The sequence below is a fragment of the Leptopilina boulardi genome, unplaced genomic scaffold, assembly GCF_019393585.1.
Source record: "Leptopilina boulardi isolate dan_hultmark-lab unplaced genomic scaffold, ZJU_Lbou_2.1 LbouV2_340, whole genome shotgun sequence".
NCBI classification, from domain to species: domain Eukaryota; kingdom Metazoa; phylum Arthropoda; class Insecta; order Hymenoptera; family Figitidae; genus Leptopilina; species Leptopilina boulardi.
Window position 1 is genome coordinate 18,113 of NW_026137908.1, and position 17,043 is coordinate 35,155.

The following is a 17,043-nucleotide window of genomic DNA, read 5'->3' on the forward strand; positions in this document are numbered from 1 at the left end:
TGCCCAATTTGAAAATTATCTTCGAATTTCTAATCCTGTGACTCCAAAAACCCCCAATGTTTGATTTTTCATAATTTATTTATCTGAAGAAAAATTTTGGGCCTATTATCTTAGATTGGGCCCAATATTTTGGGCACTTATACCACATGTCTGAGCGCAGAATTTCATGGGGATTACGAATTTGATACTGAAAATTTGTGGTCTCATTTAAGAAAACCACTTATTTCATCGTAGGGCCCAACGTTTGGCTCAGGGCCCAATTTTTTGGTTTCAAAAATGTAGATCTTTTTGTTTGGAACAACTTTTGTGTTGAACATTTTTTACGAAAATTCGTATTTTTCGAGATATTTGTAAGTTTCCATACTTTTGGAACACCCTGTATAAGGTTAAAAATTGTTCTCTCAAGATTGGTAATGCACCAATAAGTTTTAAAGATTACTTAATAAATGTTGGCGATAAACGTTTTAATATTACTTCCGGTTTATTGGAACTGTTATTTAAAAATAAACCTGAAATGTCATACATTAGCCATAATGATATGAATAATTATAAACAAATTCTCATCATCTCCAATGCTCACAGAAAAAATTATAGTTCTTCTGAACCTATACGTACAAGTAAAACTTTTATATATGTCAATATTATTTTAAAACTTTTTCCTCATAATGAAACACCAAAAAGACAATCGAAAACTGGCACTTCACTACCACATTTTATGATTGCAAAAAAAAGTTTTCAACCAGACTATATCTATTGGGATGATCCTAATGAATTGGTTGACCGTCTTCGATTGCTCATGGCATCTCAAGCAGCTGGCAATCCCAGTCATAATAATGAAATTATGTCAATCATAGAAGAATTACGTGAAGCGCAAATTATACATATAATGCATATCCCGGTGGTAAAATTATTTGTGCAACAGCCGGTTGCCTCTCGTTTTGCATTGGATGCACATCTTCTTGAATATGTTGATTCTAAAAAAATATAATTGTCAAAATAAAATTAAAGCCTGTCTATCGATATATATATTAAAGAAAAATGTCATACACATTTATTAAAAAAATATTAACTGTGAAATAATTTGAATTAGAACGAGCACGTGTTGTATAGTGCTTTTTCTTCAGCATTAATCTAAATGACATGTAATAAATCATGCACTTAAGTTATGATAATAAACAACATTTCTTAATACTTATATGTTGGCAACATCCACGATTGTTGTTGTTCATTTTTATTTAAAAATTTTTGTCACTTTTTTCAGTTACAGTGTTTTGATAACTTGATTTTTTTTTTTCGTTTATACTCCTGCCCTATTGGCCTATTACGCACTCGACAAGAGTCCCCGAGAAATACTTTTTATGGATGAAGCATAACCATTCTACAAATTTTTGCAAATTTTTAACCTAATGCGCCTACAGTGCGACTTTTGAAGATAGGAGTACTCTCATTTTGCCTGAACCACCCGTCATTGGGTTTTCTCGCCAGAGAAGAGGGAAACTGTAGAAAAACCTCTTCTGAGTACAACCGGTTTATCGACTGTCTAGTTTCGGCGGTATACATCGGACAATTAATCGACAATGTATACCGTCGCACCTAGACGTCAAACCTCCCGCTCAGAATAGCTCACGTGTCGGAAAAATCCCCGGCTGACGGGGGGCGCGAACCTCGTTCGCTCAACCCGCACAGCCTGGAGCACCAACCAACTGAGATATTCCGTCGGTGATAACTTGATTATAATGTACGGCGAACTGAGAGACGCTGGCACAGAAGCTTTAGTGTTAAGGGCACATAGAGGGGAGTCTTTAAATTCTGATTGGTCAATTTCAAAAAATTTCTCGCGCATTACCGGAAGTCGAGATTCTCATCCCGAATCCTGTTTAGAGCGAAATATAAATTACGTGAATATTAGAAAGATATTTCTTTCTATTTCATTATTCTCAAATCATTTTTTATAAATATATTTTTTTATTATCAATTTTCTGTTTTCATCAAGATTAAAAAAAAATTTTAATTAATTAATATTGTAAAGAATTTATTGAATAATGTTTTTTAATTGTTTAATTACAAATAATATAATATAATGTAATATAATTTATAATAATTATATTATTATTAATATTATTATTATTATATTATTATATATTAATTATATTATTATTGTTTATCTGAATATTCACTTATAAATATTTTTATTAACAGAAAATTTTCTTTTATTTAATAAAAGCTTTATTACATACGACTTTTGTTATATAGAAATTCTTTTAATTGAAAATTCTGTCAATAAAAATACTTTTATGTGCATATGATAGTAGCATATAAACTTTATTTGAGTACAAAATTTAAAGGTCATATTGACTGTGCAATAATAGGAATTATATTATTATAACACCATAATGTTGAAATAGTAGTACAGTAACGATTACAAAAATAATATTATTTTTGTGAGATCAAAATCCCAATAAGTGTCCGTCAAATAAAAATAAATTTTTAATTTTTCATAAAAAATTATTTATAGATACCACGCGCGTTTCTTTTAGCTAGTTTATACTAATATGTAATTTTGCATTAAAATATAAAATAAATATTGCCCGTTGATCTATAATTTTAAATGATAGTATCAAATTGTTTTAGAAAATGTGAATTTGAATTTTTATTACTTAATATTGTAAAAATATAATAACATTTAATAATAGAAAATTATCACAATTTATAACCAAAGCAAATATTATTTTTTTAAAGATGCAAGTCTCCACAAAGTACCAAATTCATCTTGGCATAATGTAACAGATTTTCATAACAGTATGGAAACATCCTCAACATCATATGCCTCAACATCTTGTGATGTGGACAATTCTACAGAAATCAATGTTTTCGAAAATGAAGATACCATTAAAAAGGAGACAGAATACAGTGAATATGAGATTCTTAATTACGATAACGATATCATTACAATTGATGACGATCTCACACCGAATGATTTAAATACACCTACCCTTGATTTTACATCATTCTTTCCTCGTCGGTTATCAGTAGAATCATCGGAAGTTTCTTGAATTGATTTAGGGCCAGTCTCTTCATTGATATCACCTGCAGCATCTTCCTCAAATTCCTCCATTCGTCAAGAACCTAGGACGTTTCCCACAACTTTACGAGAATGTTCTACCCCATTGTCGACATCGCAAACGTCATCCTCTCTTTACCGATCATCATCGGCTACATCTTTGGTGAATTCTGCAACTCGTCGAGAATGTTCAACCTCATTATCTCCATTAGAAACGTCTATTTTCAACCGATTTTCACCGAATTCTACAACTGGTCAACAATCTTTGACAATTTCTACAACTCGTCCTACACCACTGCCTCCAGCGCAAGCGTCTACGTTTTCTTCATCATTTTTTGAGCAGCCATCTCAACTACAATCTTCAAATTCTCGCATAAATGGACTCAATGCTTCATCTATTCTAGGAAAACATTTTACAGTACAAAACATTCCCACAAATGATTTATCAAAAAAAGCAAAGATTGGCGAGACACGTTTTGTTTTTTTGTTATAGCACTCACATTTTCAAGAACATCAAGTATGTATATATATCCATGGACAGGTGTGACTCTATACTGCAAATTTAACTTATACAGTTACAGAACAGATATTGCAAAAAAAAGTTATTGCCGATTTACGATAATGTCTCGCGACTACCGACGTAAAAAATCGTCCGTAGTGGCGAGACACTATCTTAAAATCAGAGTCTTTATCGTTCAAACGTAACAAAAACAAAGGAATCAAAGAGAAAGAGTATAATAATTGATGCCTTTAAATCATAATATTGTTTCATTCAATCATAAAAATGCAGGCAAATATTTTTTTGATTGTGAGCCGCTAATCCATGTCACAGTTATTAAAAACAAATAAGCTTTTCTTCCTGTTGATCTTTTTCAATTTAAACTATAGTTATGAAAAATATTGTCGACAAAACGTACAAAAATTATATCAAATTCATTAGGAGATGTACAATATTATTAGATATAAAAAAGCCACTGCCGACAACAAGTGTCTCGCCAATGCGGAAAAAGCATTTTTCGGTAATGACGATGTATAATCCTATGCATCGAACAATAATTCATAGTGCTCTGGAAATTTCGAAGGAAACTTAAATACTAAAGACTCAAAACATTTAACCCTTCAGAAAATTCCGGAAATTATATATTATCACTTATACCGATGGGAAATAAAACTTTTAAAATATCTTGAAACTGTTATTAACAGTATAGCGATATTTCGTACATCAAAAACGTATGTATTATATTGTAAAGTTAAAGCACAATAAACCATGACTTTCAGACCGGAAGTGCCAGCACAGTCAGTTCAGCTGTCTGAAATATCCTAATGTCTCGCCACACCGGCTGTCTCGCCACTGCGGACAACGCCTTACTCTAACCGAAACTTTAAAGCAATCGAGACGAGATTTCAAAGAAATAACATCGACTTTCACCAGTTGTATGGCTGTACAAAAGCAAGTTTTAGAAAATCAATTAAGGAGAGACAGAGAGGCTGAAAACCAAAAATATTCGATTAATGTAGATGATCTTCTTTTTAACTTATTTACTCATGAATGGGACTTTCTGAGCGACGAGGAACAAATAATTTTTTTCAGTCGTGCAATAGAAATAATGCAAAAATATCAAACCGATTGAATCAACTACTTTCTTTTTACACATTTTTCTATTTCTTATTTCGACAGTCAGGAAAAAAATCGTGTCATTTCTGTTTTCCCATTTTAATGGGCGATCTTTTCTCCATTTATACTATAACTTTGAATTATTGTTTTTTATGTTAACAAAAAGGGGAAACCTTTCTTACTTACCTTCGTGTCATTTCTGTTTTCCCCATTTTTTTTAAATTTTCTCGAAATAGTTTGTTTATTATTCGGAGGTTTTTGGGATTGCTGATAAAAAATTTACCTCCATTTCTAAAAATTATAAATTTTGGCCGCTATATTGGATCCATTTTTAATTTCTGAAAAAAGGTTCGATTCTTAATCAGCGATCACAAAAACCCCTAACTAACAAATTTCAAGTGATTCCAAACAAATTTGTAAGATTTCCAAATTTTTAATTCCACGATCAATTTTCTTTATTTTTAACAATTTGTTATTATTAGATTATTTATTCTTGTCCAATCTTCTTTTTTATGATCTTCGTTTCACAATTGACAAATTAAAATTAATTTGGTTAGATAAATAATAGTTTTATTATCGAAAACGTTTAATAAAATTGTAGGTGGCCAGTACTGTTTTTGTAAGGTTTAATTTCACAATAAAAATAACTTTTTTATAATAAGAAAGCATATTTATTAAAATGTGTAGTAAAAAAAATTTTTAATATCTTAAATCGCGAATAACCGGGAATTAAAAGACTAAAAATTATTAGACACCTTAATATAAAGAATATAAATTGAAGACTTTATTTGAGAACCGAAAAAACAATATTTGTTGATATTTATTTTTCAATTAATTTTCTTAATTCGTTGTAGCATGGCCATTTCTTGTTTTTGGGGATGTGCTTCCTCACATCCATCAGCACTAGAAGTCTTTCCCTTCTTATTATCTTCTTTTTTCCGATAAATTATTATCTTCGGATGAAGAAGCAGAAGGCATTCTAACAGTGGGTATTTCAGAAGTAGATATTTGAGGAATAGGAAATGAGGAAAATATATCTGTAAAGACAAATTGCAATGTTAATTCTAATGTTTATACAGCTTCTACACATGTATACATAAGTAAGTAATATATTATAAAAAAATTCCGCCACCCCTTTTAGATTAAGGGAAGACATCACCCACATTTTTATCTACACCAATAAAATGATTTAAATCTTCATTATTTTTACATTATTTTTTTGAGAAAAATTCAATGTACTTAATATAAAATCGGTCACAAATATTTTGACTTCGTTTGAATTTTTTTTTAGAAATTAACAAATTTAAAAATTCATTATTTTTCCAAATAATTTTAAATCATAATTTTATAATAATCTCTTTATATGTTACGTTCCGAACAAGGCGTGGTTTTTAAATAAAATGAATTTTATTTACTTAAATGTAATAAGGCTGATTAATCAGGTTGGTAAAGCCTGATATTTATTTTTATGTAGAATCGTGGTCACTTGTCAAAACTACGGGTTTTGCGTTACAATAACAAGTCAAATATTCCCTTTTATAACATTTATTGATTAAATAATAATTATATAGTAATGATTATACAATAATGATACAAGTTTACAATTCTTTTACTTACTTTTAGCAATGAAGTCGGATAAATCGATGATTATAGCTTAGTCGTTATAATTGGTTTTGATTTGAAATAGTTCGTTTTGGTCGCACTTGTGTAACTTTAACGACTTAGATTGTTTTATAACTATTTAAAGAATTGCAATATTCTTTATTATTATTTCTCGTCACTCGCACCTTTGACAGGAATGAATTTTATAGCAGGTGTAAGAGAAGCAACATATACTAAATTGACAAATTTAGAAAAAGAGATAATGCAGGATTTCTTTAGTATTTATAGTTATAAATACGACAGTTATTTCCATTAAATTATTGATTCTAAGTGTTAATTTGCTTCTCTTGCACCTATTGGCTATCAGGAAAGAACTATGTTCTAAGTGAAAAGTCAAATTAACTTGCACCTATTGGCTATCAGGAAAGAATAAAATAATTATGGCGAAAGTAAACTGAAGGGTCGCTCTACGATGTTAGAGATTGCACCGGAACTTTTGACAAGCTTTATGGAAAAAGCTCTTGTTTATATACTAGTCGATTATGCTAATTAGTGGGAGAAATGTCATATTTTTGAGGAAGGGGTGATCTATAAATAGAATCACTTTCCTTATATGGTAATGATCTACATCGCATGTATGACATTGAATCTTCTTCTTTCTGAATTCTCTCTTTTATATGCTAACAATGGGCTTTTAGATCATATTACACTTGGATCTTCACAACCTTCACATTCTTCACGCGTATAAACAAACAAGCTCGAACTTGCTTCACATTTTGCTTACATATATCCTATTTTTAGCTTTTCAACTTTCTGAACTTTTATGGTGAAAACGAATGTCATATCTCTTTTGAGATCGATTTCGTTTCTACACTCTATCCTATCAATATATACATAAATAAATACATTAAAATAAGAAATATAGTTTAAGTATTGTAAAATTATCATAGAATTATATAAAATGTCTTATTTTAATGATAATTTTAAGGAAAATTAGGGAAAATTGTTACCGGGATGTAACAGTCTCCCCCCCTTACATTTTTCATCGTCCCGATGAAATTATTTCCAGTTGTCGCAGATACATGATTATAAGACTGGAATTTTTGAAATTGAGACTATCTTTTAATAGTCCTTACGCTTACTGACCTACATTCATTGTGACATTGATATCCCTTGAGTTTATCTGTAGTAGCTAATGTGAAGACAAGAATGATGATGTGACATCAAAATGAATTTACAATGTTGTGATGCGTGTTTGTGTATTCAAAGTGTTATGGCTATCTTCTTGAGGTAGGTATGAATTTCTTCTTTCGTGGTACAGTTAATGACCTCTTGTTTGTTGTGTGCGTGTATCAGAAATGTTTAGATCAGCACTTTTCATCCCTTTAAGATGCAGGAGGTCCGAAGATCTTGTCAGTTTGCTTGCATTTACCATGGAGAAACAATCAACAACCGTCAATAGTGAGTAAATGCGGAAACAGTGTTGTGTTGATATATGTAGTTATATTAGTTTATTTCAAATTGTTTGTCTTTCTTTTATAGTGCCTGGTGATAAAAAATGCAGCTCAAGTTTGGTATATTATTTCTTATCTCTACAAGGATTAGCGGCTTCCGTATATTATGCCGCAGAGGAGATTGAGGTAGTAGAGGGTCAGTCCAGACCTGGTCGTCCTCGCAAAGGTGTAATCAAGGACATTAGCATCAGTCCAAAAGTCCGACAGCGGCACATCCAAGGGCTAAAACGAGAATTGAAAGAAAATTCTGGACAGATGACGACCATGCTCAATTCTTAATTGTAAGTAAAATTTGTTTTGTTTCAGTTTATTTATGTTTATAATTAATCAATATGCATGTAAATATATATGTATTCTTCTATTATTTATTTTATATATATATATATATATATATATTTATTATTATTTTTTTTTAGTCGTCCGGGTCGTTCTGTTGGGTGCTTCTGTGGAGAATGTCAGGTTTCTCCAATAAATAAGCCCAGGGTTTCATCGGAAAATAGTGAGTATAAAATTTTTATTTTATTTATATATATATATATATATTGACGTCCGTGAAGCTGGCCGGAACATACCATAATATGAAAATATTCACTACATATATATACAACTTTCATACTAACATGTCTGGATCATTAAGAGATAATTGATTTATTATTGCTTCTACCATTGGTCTGTTTAATGTTGCAGAGTAGCACGATATTTGTATTCCCGGAAACATAATTTTTAATCGATTCAAATTTAAATAACTAGAACGAAAAGTCAGCCCCCAATCGTTAAGACAATGGATTTCGTCGAGGACAATTCTAGAAATTTGTCCATTAGCATATGCTTCACGCAGGGCAGCTAGGACATTCATATTCGTGAATAATTTTTCTGGTGTTATGAATATGAAGTTTGGTTTATCTATTTCATTTTCGGTTGTAAGTAGATCTCTTAAAATTGTTCCATTTAAATATGTTTCCGTTGTTAACATTAATGCTTTAAACTGTTGTGTGTAAAATTTTTAATCTCGTTATCAATATATTGGAAACATTATATAGCATATATTAGAAAGTTTTATATACTTACATTTAATCCTGTAACATAATTGTATTGATCTTGAATTAATGCCAATAGAGGACTTACTATTATGGCACATTTAACATTTTCCATTACATTGGGATAAATATATGTTAAAGTTTTCCCCTCACCAGTTGCCATAATGTATATTCCATCTTTTTTTTCTATCACTGAACGAATTATATCTATTTGCCTTGACCGGAAATTTTGTAATCCAAAACGTTGATTTAAAATGGCAATTAATTCTGCATTTGGAAGATTCATGTTGAGGAAGTATTTATCACTTAGAATATAATACTACTATAATATATTCAATGTAATATGATTAGCTCAAGAAAATAACAATTAGGAAACAGACTGTTATACTTCATTGCATGCGAACATTTTCATAGTGTTTCTCATTTTAGAAATTTAAAATCCCTAACTTTGATTAAAAAAATTTAAAAAAACAAACGTTTTCCTACTTACCAAAATAAAATTATTTATTGACTTTACGTTCTTAATTTAGATTTAATACAAGCACCTAACGTTGCATGAAATAAATTTAAAAAAAAAAAATTTACCTACATTTTGAATATGCGATCTGTTTCAACCTTAATATTTGAAATGATTAAAAAAAAGAATCTAGTGTTTCTCACTTCAGAAATTTAAATTCCTTAGTTTTCATGAAAGAAATTTAAAAAAAAGAAACGTTTCCCTACCTTCAAAAATTAAATTGTGTATGAACTTTACGTTTTTAAGTCAAATATAAAATCAGCGTCCAACATGTCGTAAAATAATTAAAAAAAAAAAAACGTTTACCTACATTTTGAATGTGGATTGTGTTTTAACCTTAATATTAGAAATGATAAAAAAAAATTAAATCTTCTGCTGCAATGGGATGAATTATATGAATTTTATTCCGAGAAATTATTATTGTGAAGAATTTTTCAATTTGTTTAAAATAAAAATTGTTCATTACTTTCATTTTACAAAATGTTTTATTTTTCAAAAATTAATGGAAATATAAAAATGGATACATTAGAAAAATCAGTTATAGAAAGATTAGAAGAATTACAATTCATCAAAGTAAATAATAATGAAAGAGAAGATGAACAACAATTATCATTATTGAAACCGTTTTCCAAAAACGATAACGCATCATTTCTTATTACAAGGTAAAAATATTTGACAAAATTTTATTAACATTATATTTATAAATTATTGCATGAATTTTTTAATAAATATTGGTATAAATCATATTTCTTTAGAAAAAATATAAAATATTTATAAAATATTATTCAAATAATATATAATAACTACAAGTATAATGTGGAAATTATACAAAAATTTTTATTTGTAAATGTTTGGCAACAGAATATATAAATAATTTCAATGAAATGTAGAATATTGTGCGGAGTAGATGAGAACGTTCAAAGATTATGGATAAAAAAGGAAATTAATTTTTTTAAAAGAAGAATCAAAAATATTACGCCGTATAACTTATTATTAATATTCAAACATTTTCTACACGATGACAAAAATGATGTAGAACATTTAGATGAAACTTATTGGAAAGTAATAAAGGAAATAGGAGAACATTATAAAAATATTAATTTGCATCATTTAATAAATAAATCAATGAATTGTACAGATCACATAATTAAAGGTATTTCATTATATGAATAAGCTAACAATATGTATATTATAATATTAAATCATTATTAATCAATGAATTTTATTTAATTTTCAGTTAATTTTGAATTTGTTCCTCACCTTGTTGCTAACCGATTAGTTTCATTACAAAATGGTTATGCTTATGTGCCATGCATGTATATGAAAAAATTATTCATTTCAATGTTTGAAATTAGAATCGAATCCGAAGAATTAAAATCTTCTGTTTATAAACATATTATTAATAATAATATGCAATTGCAATATCTTTTGACAATTATAGATAAATTCTTACCAATGAAATATAATATTAGCAAACCGATTAATTCAGATTCATTAACCTCATTCACTTTTGAGCACTATCCTCCTTGTATGGGTATTTTGAAAAATCAATTACAACATTTCAATAGATTAACACATTTCGGAAGATTTTATTTTACATGTTTTTTAAAAGACATTGGATTGGATGTTGGTGATGCTATAAGTTTATTAAAAACATATTATAGTCAACCATCATTGAATAAGAGTGTGTGCAATCACAATTGGGAAGAAAATTCAAAGAAGTATATCTATTCCACAAACCATACTTACGGTTTAGTTGGAAAAAAAAAACAATATAAGACACCAACATGCAAAACACTTGGTGTAAGTATTATAGTATATAAAATTGCTTAAGATCTTCTAAATATTCATTGTTAATAATTAGATTTTACAATATTTTAGAAAGAAAAAAATATTTATTATATTTGTTTAAAAAACATTTTTATTTTCAGAAAAATAATAGTAACATTAAATATGATGGTTGTTGCCCTTTTTTAACTGATGGTGAAACCAAAACTTATGAGAAGTATAAGGATATTGTTTCAACTAACGACATTACAGACATCGAAGACATTGTTCATAACAATGCAAATAAATGTCCCCAACATTTATGTTATAAATTTTTGGCCAAAAAAAAAAACATTAAAAGAAAGCACGAAGTTGTTTACAGTCCACTGGATTATTTTTATCAAATGAATGAGATTTAATTAATGATTATTACAATATTCTCCCATTTTTGTGAATGCTAACATTTCTGTTTATTTTAAAGACATTTTTTTTTTAACAGAACTTTTATTTTCATAAAAACATGTGATATACATTCTTTAATTTCTTTATAACCAAATGACATTAATATGTAATACATATACATTTTTAGATATTACTTTGATGTAATAGCGATATACGATATACAATTTTTGACACCATAATAAAAAATTTCAAATTATACAATAAATAATTCTGAACTAACTAACCTTTTTTTTCATTACATTAATATTATTTTAAATTACCTATATTTTATTTATATAAACGTTTTTCTAGTATAACGTTTACTATCTTTTTTTTTGTCCATGGTAATTTTTTTTTTTTTAAATTTTAAGTATAATAAAATAAGTTTTTGTTAATAATAAAAAAAAAAACAATATTAAACTACAAATAATGTCAATTATTTTTTTTGTAATCTTACTAATGGTAACATATAATAATAACATGTACATAAATATCTTTTAATTATTTTTTTTGTGTAATCTTTTTAATTTTACTTCCAAAAAAGAGATAATTTACTTATATTCTTAGAAAATCTAGAGAAGTAATTATTGAAGTAAAATTATTCTGAATTGCCCATATTTTTGTTTTCTTCAAGCACTCTAATAATTTAACATTATTTTCATTATTATTAAATTGACGTGGAACAATAAAAAATTCCCAAGGCCAAAACTTTTTGGTTATTTTAAAAATATCATTATTATCCTCAAAAAAATTAATTCTAATCCCCTCAGCAATATTAATTTTACTTGTAACTTTGGCTGGTAATATATCATATTTCCCATATTGCACCCATACTATATCTTTCTTTTTAATTAAAGTATATTTTGGTTTTTTTAATTTATTAAAATATATATTTTTCATTAAAGGGTAAGCATCAAAATTACATGCTGTCATTTCCGTGGCAATCCTTTGAATGTCAGTGTCTTCTATTCTCACTGTTGGCACACCCGATGTGGAAGCTTCCAAAAAATCGCGTAACATATTTTGAATTTGATTGTCGTCTGTTAATTAAGTTATTTTATATTTTATAAAATTATTTGTATAATTTCTTTGAAAAGCTAATATTCTTTTTTTTAATGATATAATGAATGTTAGCAAAACGTTTAATACAAAATATAATTAGTTCATTAAAAATTAATTTCGTTAATATTACCTTAGTATAAATCATCTACATAACATCTACATAACAATTCAATTACACGTTTATGTACAATGATAAAGAAGTTTGGAATATAGAAATAAAAAAATAATTTTATGAAATAAATATTAAATAATCAACATTCAGAAATAAATTATTATTTACAATGGATGACATGTAACAATATTGGTATATGAAGAAAACGTGGAATTAATAATATTAGCAAAAAGTTTAAATAATAATATTAGGAAAACGTTGTATTAATAACAGTAGCAATACGTTAAAATGTTATGATGACATCTCTTTTTCATTGTAATAAACTGATAAATATAACGATTTAATTTAACTTACTTCTTTCAATTGCAATAACATCTTCTTGGGGTTGAAGAATTGTTTCAGATTGATCTACATTGTCTTGAATATTTTCTGTTATTTTTTCAATTTCTGTATTTACATTATCTTCATTAATGTTACTATTTTCAAGCGTCATTGTATCTGTAGAGTTTTAATATCATTATGTATTAATTCATTCATTTAATATTTATCATATTAAAATATTAATATTGAATGACGTTAAATTAAAATAAGTTAAATTTTTTTTTTTAAAATGGAAAATGTTAATAATTCAATCTGATAACAAACTAAATGAAATTAATATATAAAATGTAGAAAAACAGAAAAAATATTGTATTATAAATAATATTATTATCAGCAATTTACTTTCTTCTGTTTGTTCAATGGTGTGAGTAATCTGTTTGGTTTTTTGCAATTTCATTTTTTTTGAAGGGGTTTTTTTTTCCTGGGAAGATTTTTTTGCTTCGATATTGCATTTTTTTTTTTTTCATTTCCTGTTTCTTCTTCGGAATTATCACTATCTGCAAGTGAAAGATAAATAATGAAATATGTTATTATAATATTAAATGTCAACATACATTTAAAATATGTTTAATATTCATATAATTATCATAATTTAATCAAATAATACCTTGACGAGTTCTTTTTTTATTTAATGGTACATTATAATATTTTTGTTGTCTTTGAATATCTTTCACATTTTCCCTTGGGGTAGGTTTATGTACATTTTTTAAAGGTACAACATGGTTGTCAGGTATATTAATATCATTGATGTCATAATGTTCATTTAATTCAAATATTGGTTCTTTTTCATTTTGATCATAAAGTTCATTATAAATTTTAACTCTGAAAGAATTAAGAATAAAACAATATACAAATTCAATTTATAATTAATTTGTTAAAATTCATTTCAAGCAAATGTAACATTATGAATAATATGCAATTTAAACGTTTTACTAATTACATTGATGTAATAATAATGTGATTCTTCCAAGAAAGTAAGCAAACAATTTCGAAAATTATTCATGAAAAATAATAAATAAATAAAAAAGAAATTAAAATTATTGCATAAGATTTAAATAAACATATTGTAATTAGTAATTAACATAAATTAAAAATTGCATTATTTGAAAAAAATAAATGATTATTACTTACATTCTTCCTTGTACTTTTTTACATATTTTTTTTAAATCTTTACCATTTATTGGATTGTTATCTATGGATTTCACTATAGCTTCGTGTTCTTTTAAATTGTGTCTCCTAATTAGATTCTGAATAACTTTAGTAAGATTTTTATCAATTTTATTAGCGTCAAGACCAAAAAGCCATGTGCTAAATTTTATAATTTGTTTGGGAGTTGGATTTTGCAAATTTGATTGTTTTAAATCGTATTTATTTAAATAACTGTAAAAAAAATAAAACAATATAAATGAATATAAAATTTTAACATTACAACTATAAAAGTAATTGTTAACAAAATTTTTGTAACCTTATTACTAATAAAGTTTTTTTCAAATTAATATTTCAATATTAATTACATAGATATACTAGTAATCCTCAAATGAATTTCCATAATACTATAGAATTGTTATATATTATTTAATTAGAAATTTTATTGCTATTAATCAATAGTTATTCCCTCTTGGAAAAATTTTGACACTTAATAATAAACATGAATTTTGGGAATATAAAAGCAAATGATTGAAGTGAAAATATAATTTTACAAACTTCATGTTTATTATTAACTTTTAAAATTTTTCCATAAGTGAATAACTATATATATTAATACAAATAGAATTTCTAATAAAATATAATATAACAATTTTATGGTATTGTGAAAATTCATTTGAGGATTACGTGTTTATTAATAATATTGTGTATATAAGAATATATATATAATATATATATACACACGGAGAGAAAAACCATGCGTTTTTAGTATGAAGAGGCATACGTTTAATGTATGAAACTTTCTCATGCGAATACTGTATGACATTCCTAGTTTCGCAGTAAGAAGTCCATACGCCAAAGGTATGTAATACAAACATACTACGATTGTATGAGCTTCATACTCTCTCGGTATGATACTCATAGAACAGACTATTAAGCCATGCCCACTTTCAGTTTGCATATTTCTGAATCACCTGCCCGCTTTCAATTCTTTGCTCAGTTTTGATTTATTTAAATAATTTTTTATTATATTTCAAAGATGAAGTTAAGATGAATATGTTATGTATTTTTATTAATATTTATGAAATTATAAAAAATTATTAATAAATGTAAAATGTAAATGTAGCAGGAAACACTTCTTTATTTATTAATTTGTCACTTCACCAAATAATATATTTTCACAAATTTATAATAATAATTATTATTATTATAACAATAATTTATAATAATAAATTATGCGGGGATCAGCAACAAATTCACAAGATACTCTCTCGATAGGAAATGAGCAAGCTGAAAGAAGGCGTGGCTTAATCGTCAGTTGTATAGCTATCATACCGAGAGAGTATGAAGCTTATACAACTGGATTATGTACGGCATACAGTTAAACTATGCAATACTCTCATACTAGAAACGCATGAATTCTTACATTAAGCTTAGGAACGGTTCATACTATCCTAGTATGAACAACTTTCATACTAAAAACGCATGCTTTTTCTCTCCGTGCAAATATAAGAATATATTTGTCCAAAGTGTAATTCCGGGACGTAAACGGTTATCAGGCGTGCATTTCAGGGACATTTCTGTACTTCCAGGCCGGACCTGGAAGTTACTTCAGAGTAATGTGCAGTTCAGGGACAGTCCCTGAAGTTCATGTTTTATACAAGATATCATTATTCTTCAAATAATTAAGTCATAAATAAAATTTTAGAGCTTATAATGTGATTAATAAGAACTTTGGATGACTGTTTAATGAAAAATGTGAATGTATAAAGATATATTTACGTCGTTAATGATTTACAGCCAACGGTAATTTATAGAAATTTATGAAACTGGCTATTGTTTATTTCCAGGACGCATATATTTTAAAAATTAGTGATAGTAATATAATGACATTATTTGGTTATGTTTAAATACGACTATTTATAAAATGTCAATCTACTATGTTTCTGTCAAATTCATTGATTGGAAAATTTGGATATTCATAGCAAATATTTTATAGTGAAACAAATTAAAAAAACGGAAGTATAAGAAAATTAATAAAATTAATTCACTAAATGCTTCCTAGCTAGTGATGCACTTTCTGACCAGAGTATTGTTATTCTTGTGTGATTAAGATTGTCATACAATCAATTTCTTATTTAAAACGCTCGAATATTCTATGCCATTTCTTGTCTTACATTTTTTCAAATATCGGTTATTTCCTTATTGCCAATGTTAAAATGACAACTGCTTGCTTGCTATCTGTTACAGATAAAAATTCAACACCCATGCATTAATAGTATATATATATATATGGGGCATTCCACGTTAACGAGAGACCCCCCGCCCCCAGAATAGATTTAAATGAAAAAAGTTCAAATACGGCTTAAAATTTAGGTAATTACATCTACTTTAAAATGCAAAGTGGCAAAATAAAAAATTCAAGATGGCGGATCCAATATGGTGAAAAAAGTAAAAAAAAATGCTTAAATTCACTTGAAATTTGTTACTCGGGGGTTTTTAGGGTCGCTAAACACAAATGGGGGATCTCGGGTGAAGTGATCAAAGTAAAAAAAAATTTTGTCTCAATTTCGCTCAAACTGGAGTAATTTGTACTTCTATTGGGTGGTAATTATATCGTAAAAAAATTTTTCAATTTGGACCAATATTTACTCGGGGGGAGGGGGTTGAAGTTTATGGGTAGCGTTTTCTTTAATAATTTTTTTTTCTTGAGTATCAAAAAAAAAATTTTTTATCAACATCAGTTTCGATAGATTTTTTAATGCTCTTTCGATTGAGAACATGCATT

General features: G+C 27.3%; 1 protein-coding gene across 1 annotated transcript; it reads right to left on the minus strand.

The window, feature by feature from the left end:
- Positions 1–8,402: 8,402 nt before the first annotated feature.
- On the minus strand, positions 8,403–15,216 carry LOC127285673 (recQ-like DNA helicase BLM). The gene is made up of 5 exons (XM_051311800.1): positions 15,072–15,216; positions 13,083–13,226; positions 12,482–12,594; positions 8,861–9,148; positions 8,403–8,777 (listed from the first exon to the last, which is right to left on the minus strand). The coding sequence occupies exons 1-5, from the start codon at positions 15,214–15,216 to the stop codon at positions 8,403–8,405; spliced, it is 1,065 nt and encodes a 354-aa protein (XP_051167757.1).
- Between the last annotated feature and the right edge of the window lie 1,827 nt (positions 15,217–17,043).

What these genes read in the sequence shown, in the direction of transcription:
- LOC127285673 (XM_051311800.1), bottom strand. Translation starts at nt 15,216, where the DNA reads ATGCAAACTGAAAGTGGGCATGGCTTAATAGTCTGTTCTATGAGTATC. An exon ending in GGATTGCCACGGAAATGACA is followed by an intron (nt 9,149 to 12,481) that starts GCATGTAATTTT and finishes ATATTATAGTAG; the next exon opens with TATTATATTCTAAGTGATAA. An exon ending in ATTATGTTACAGGATTAAAT is followed by an intron (nt 8,778 to 8,860) that starts GTAAGTATATAA and finishes TACACACAACAG; the next exon opens with TTTAAAGCATTAATGTTAAC.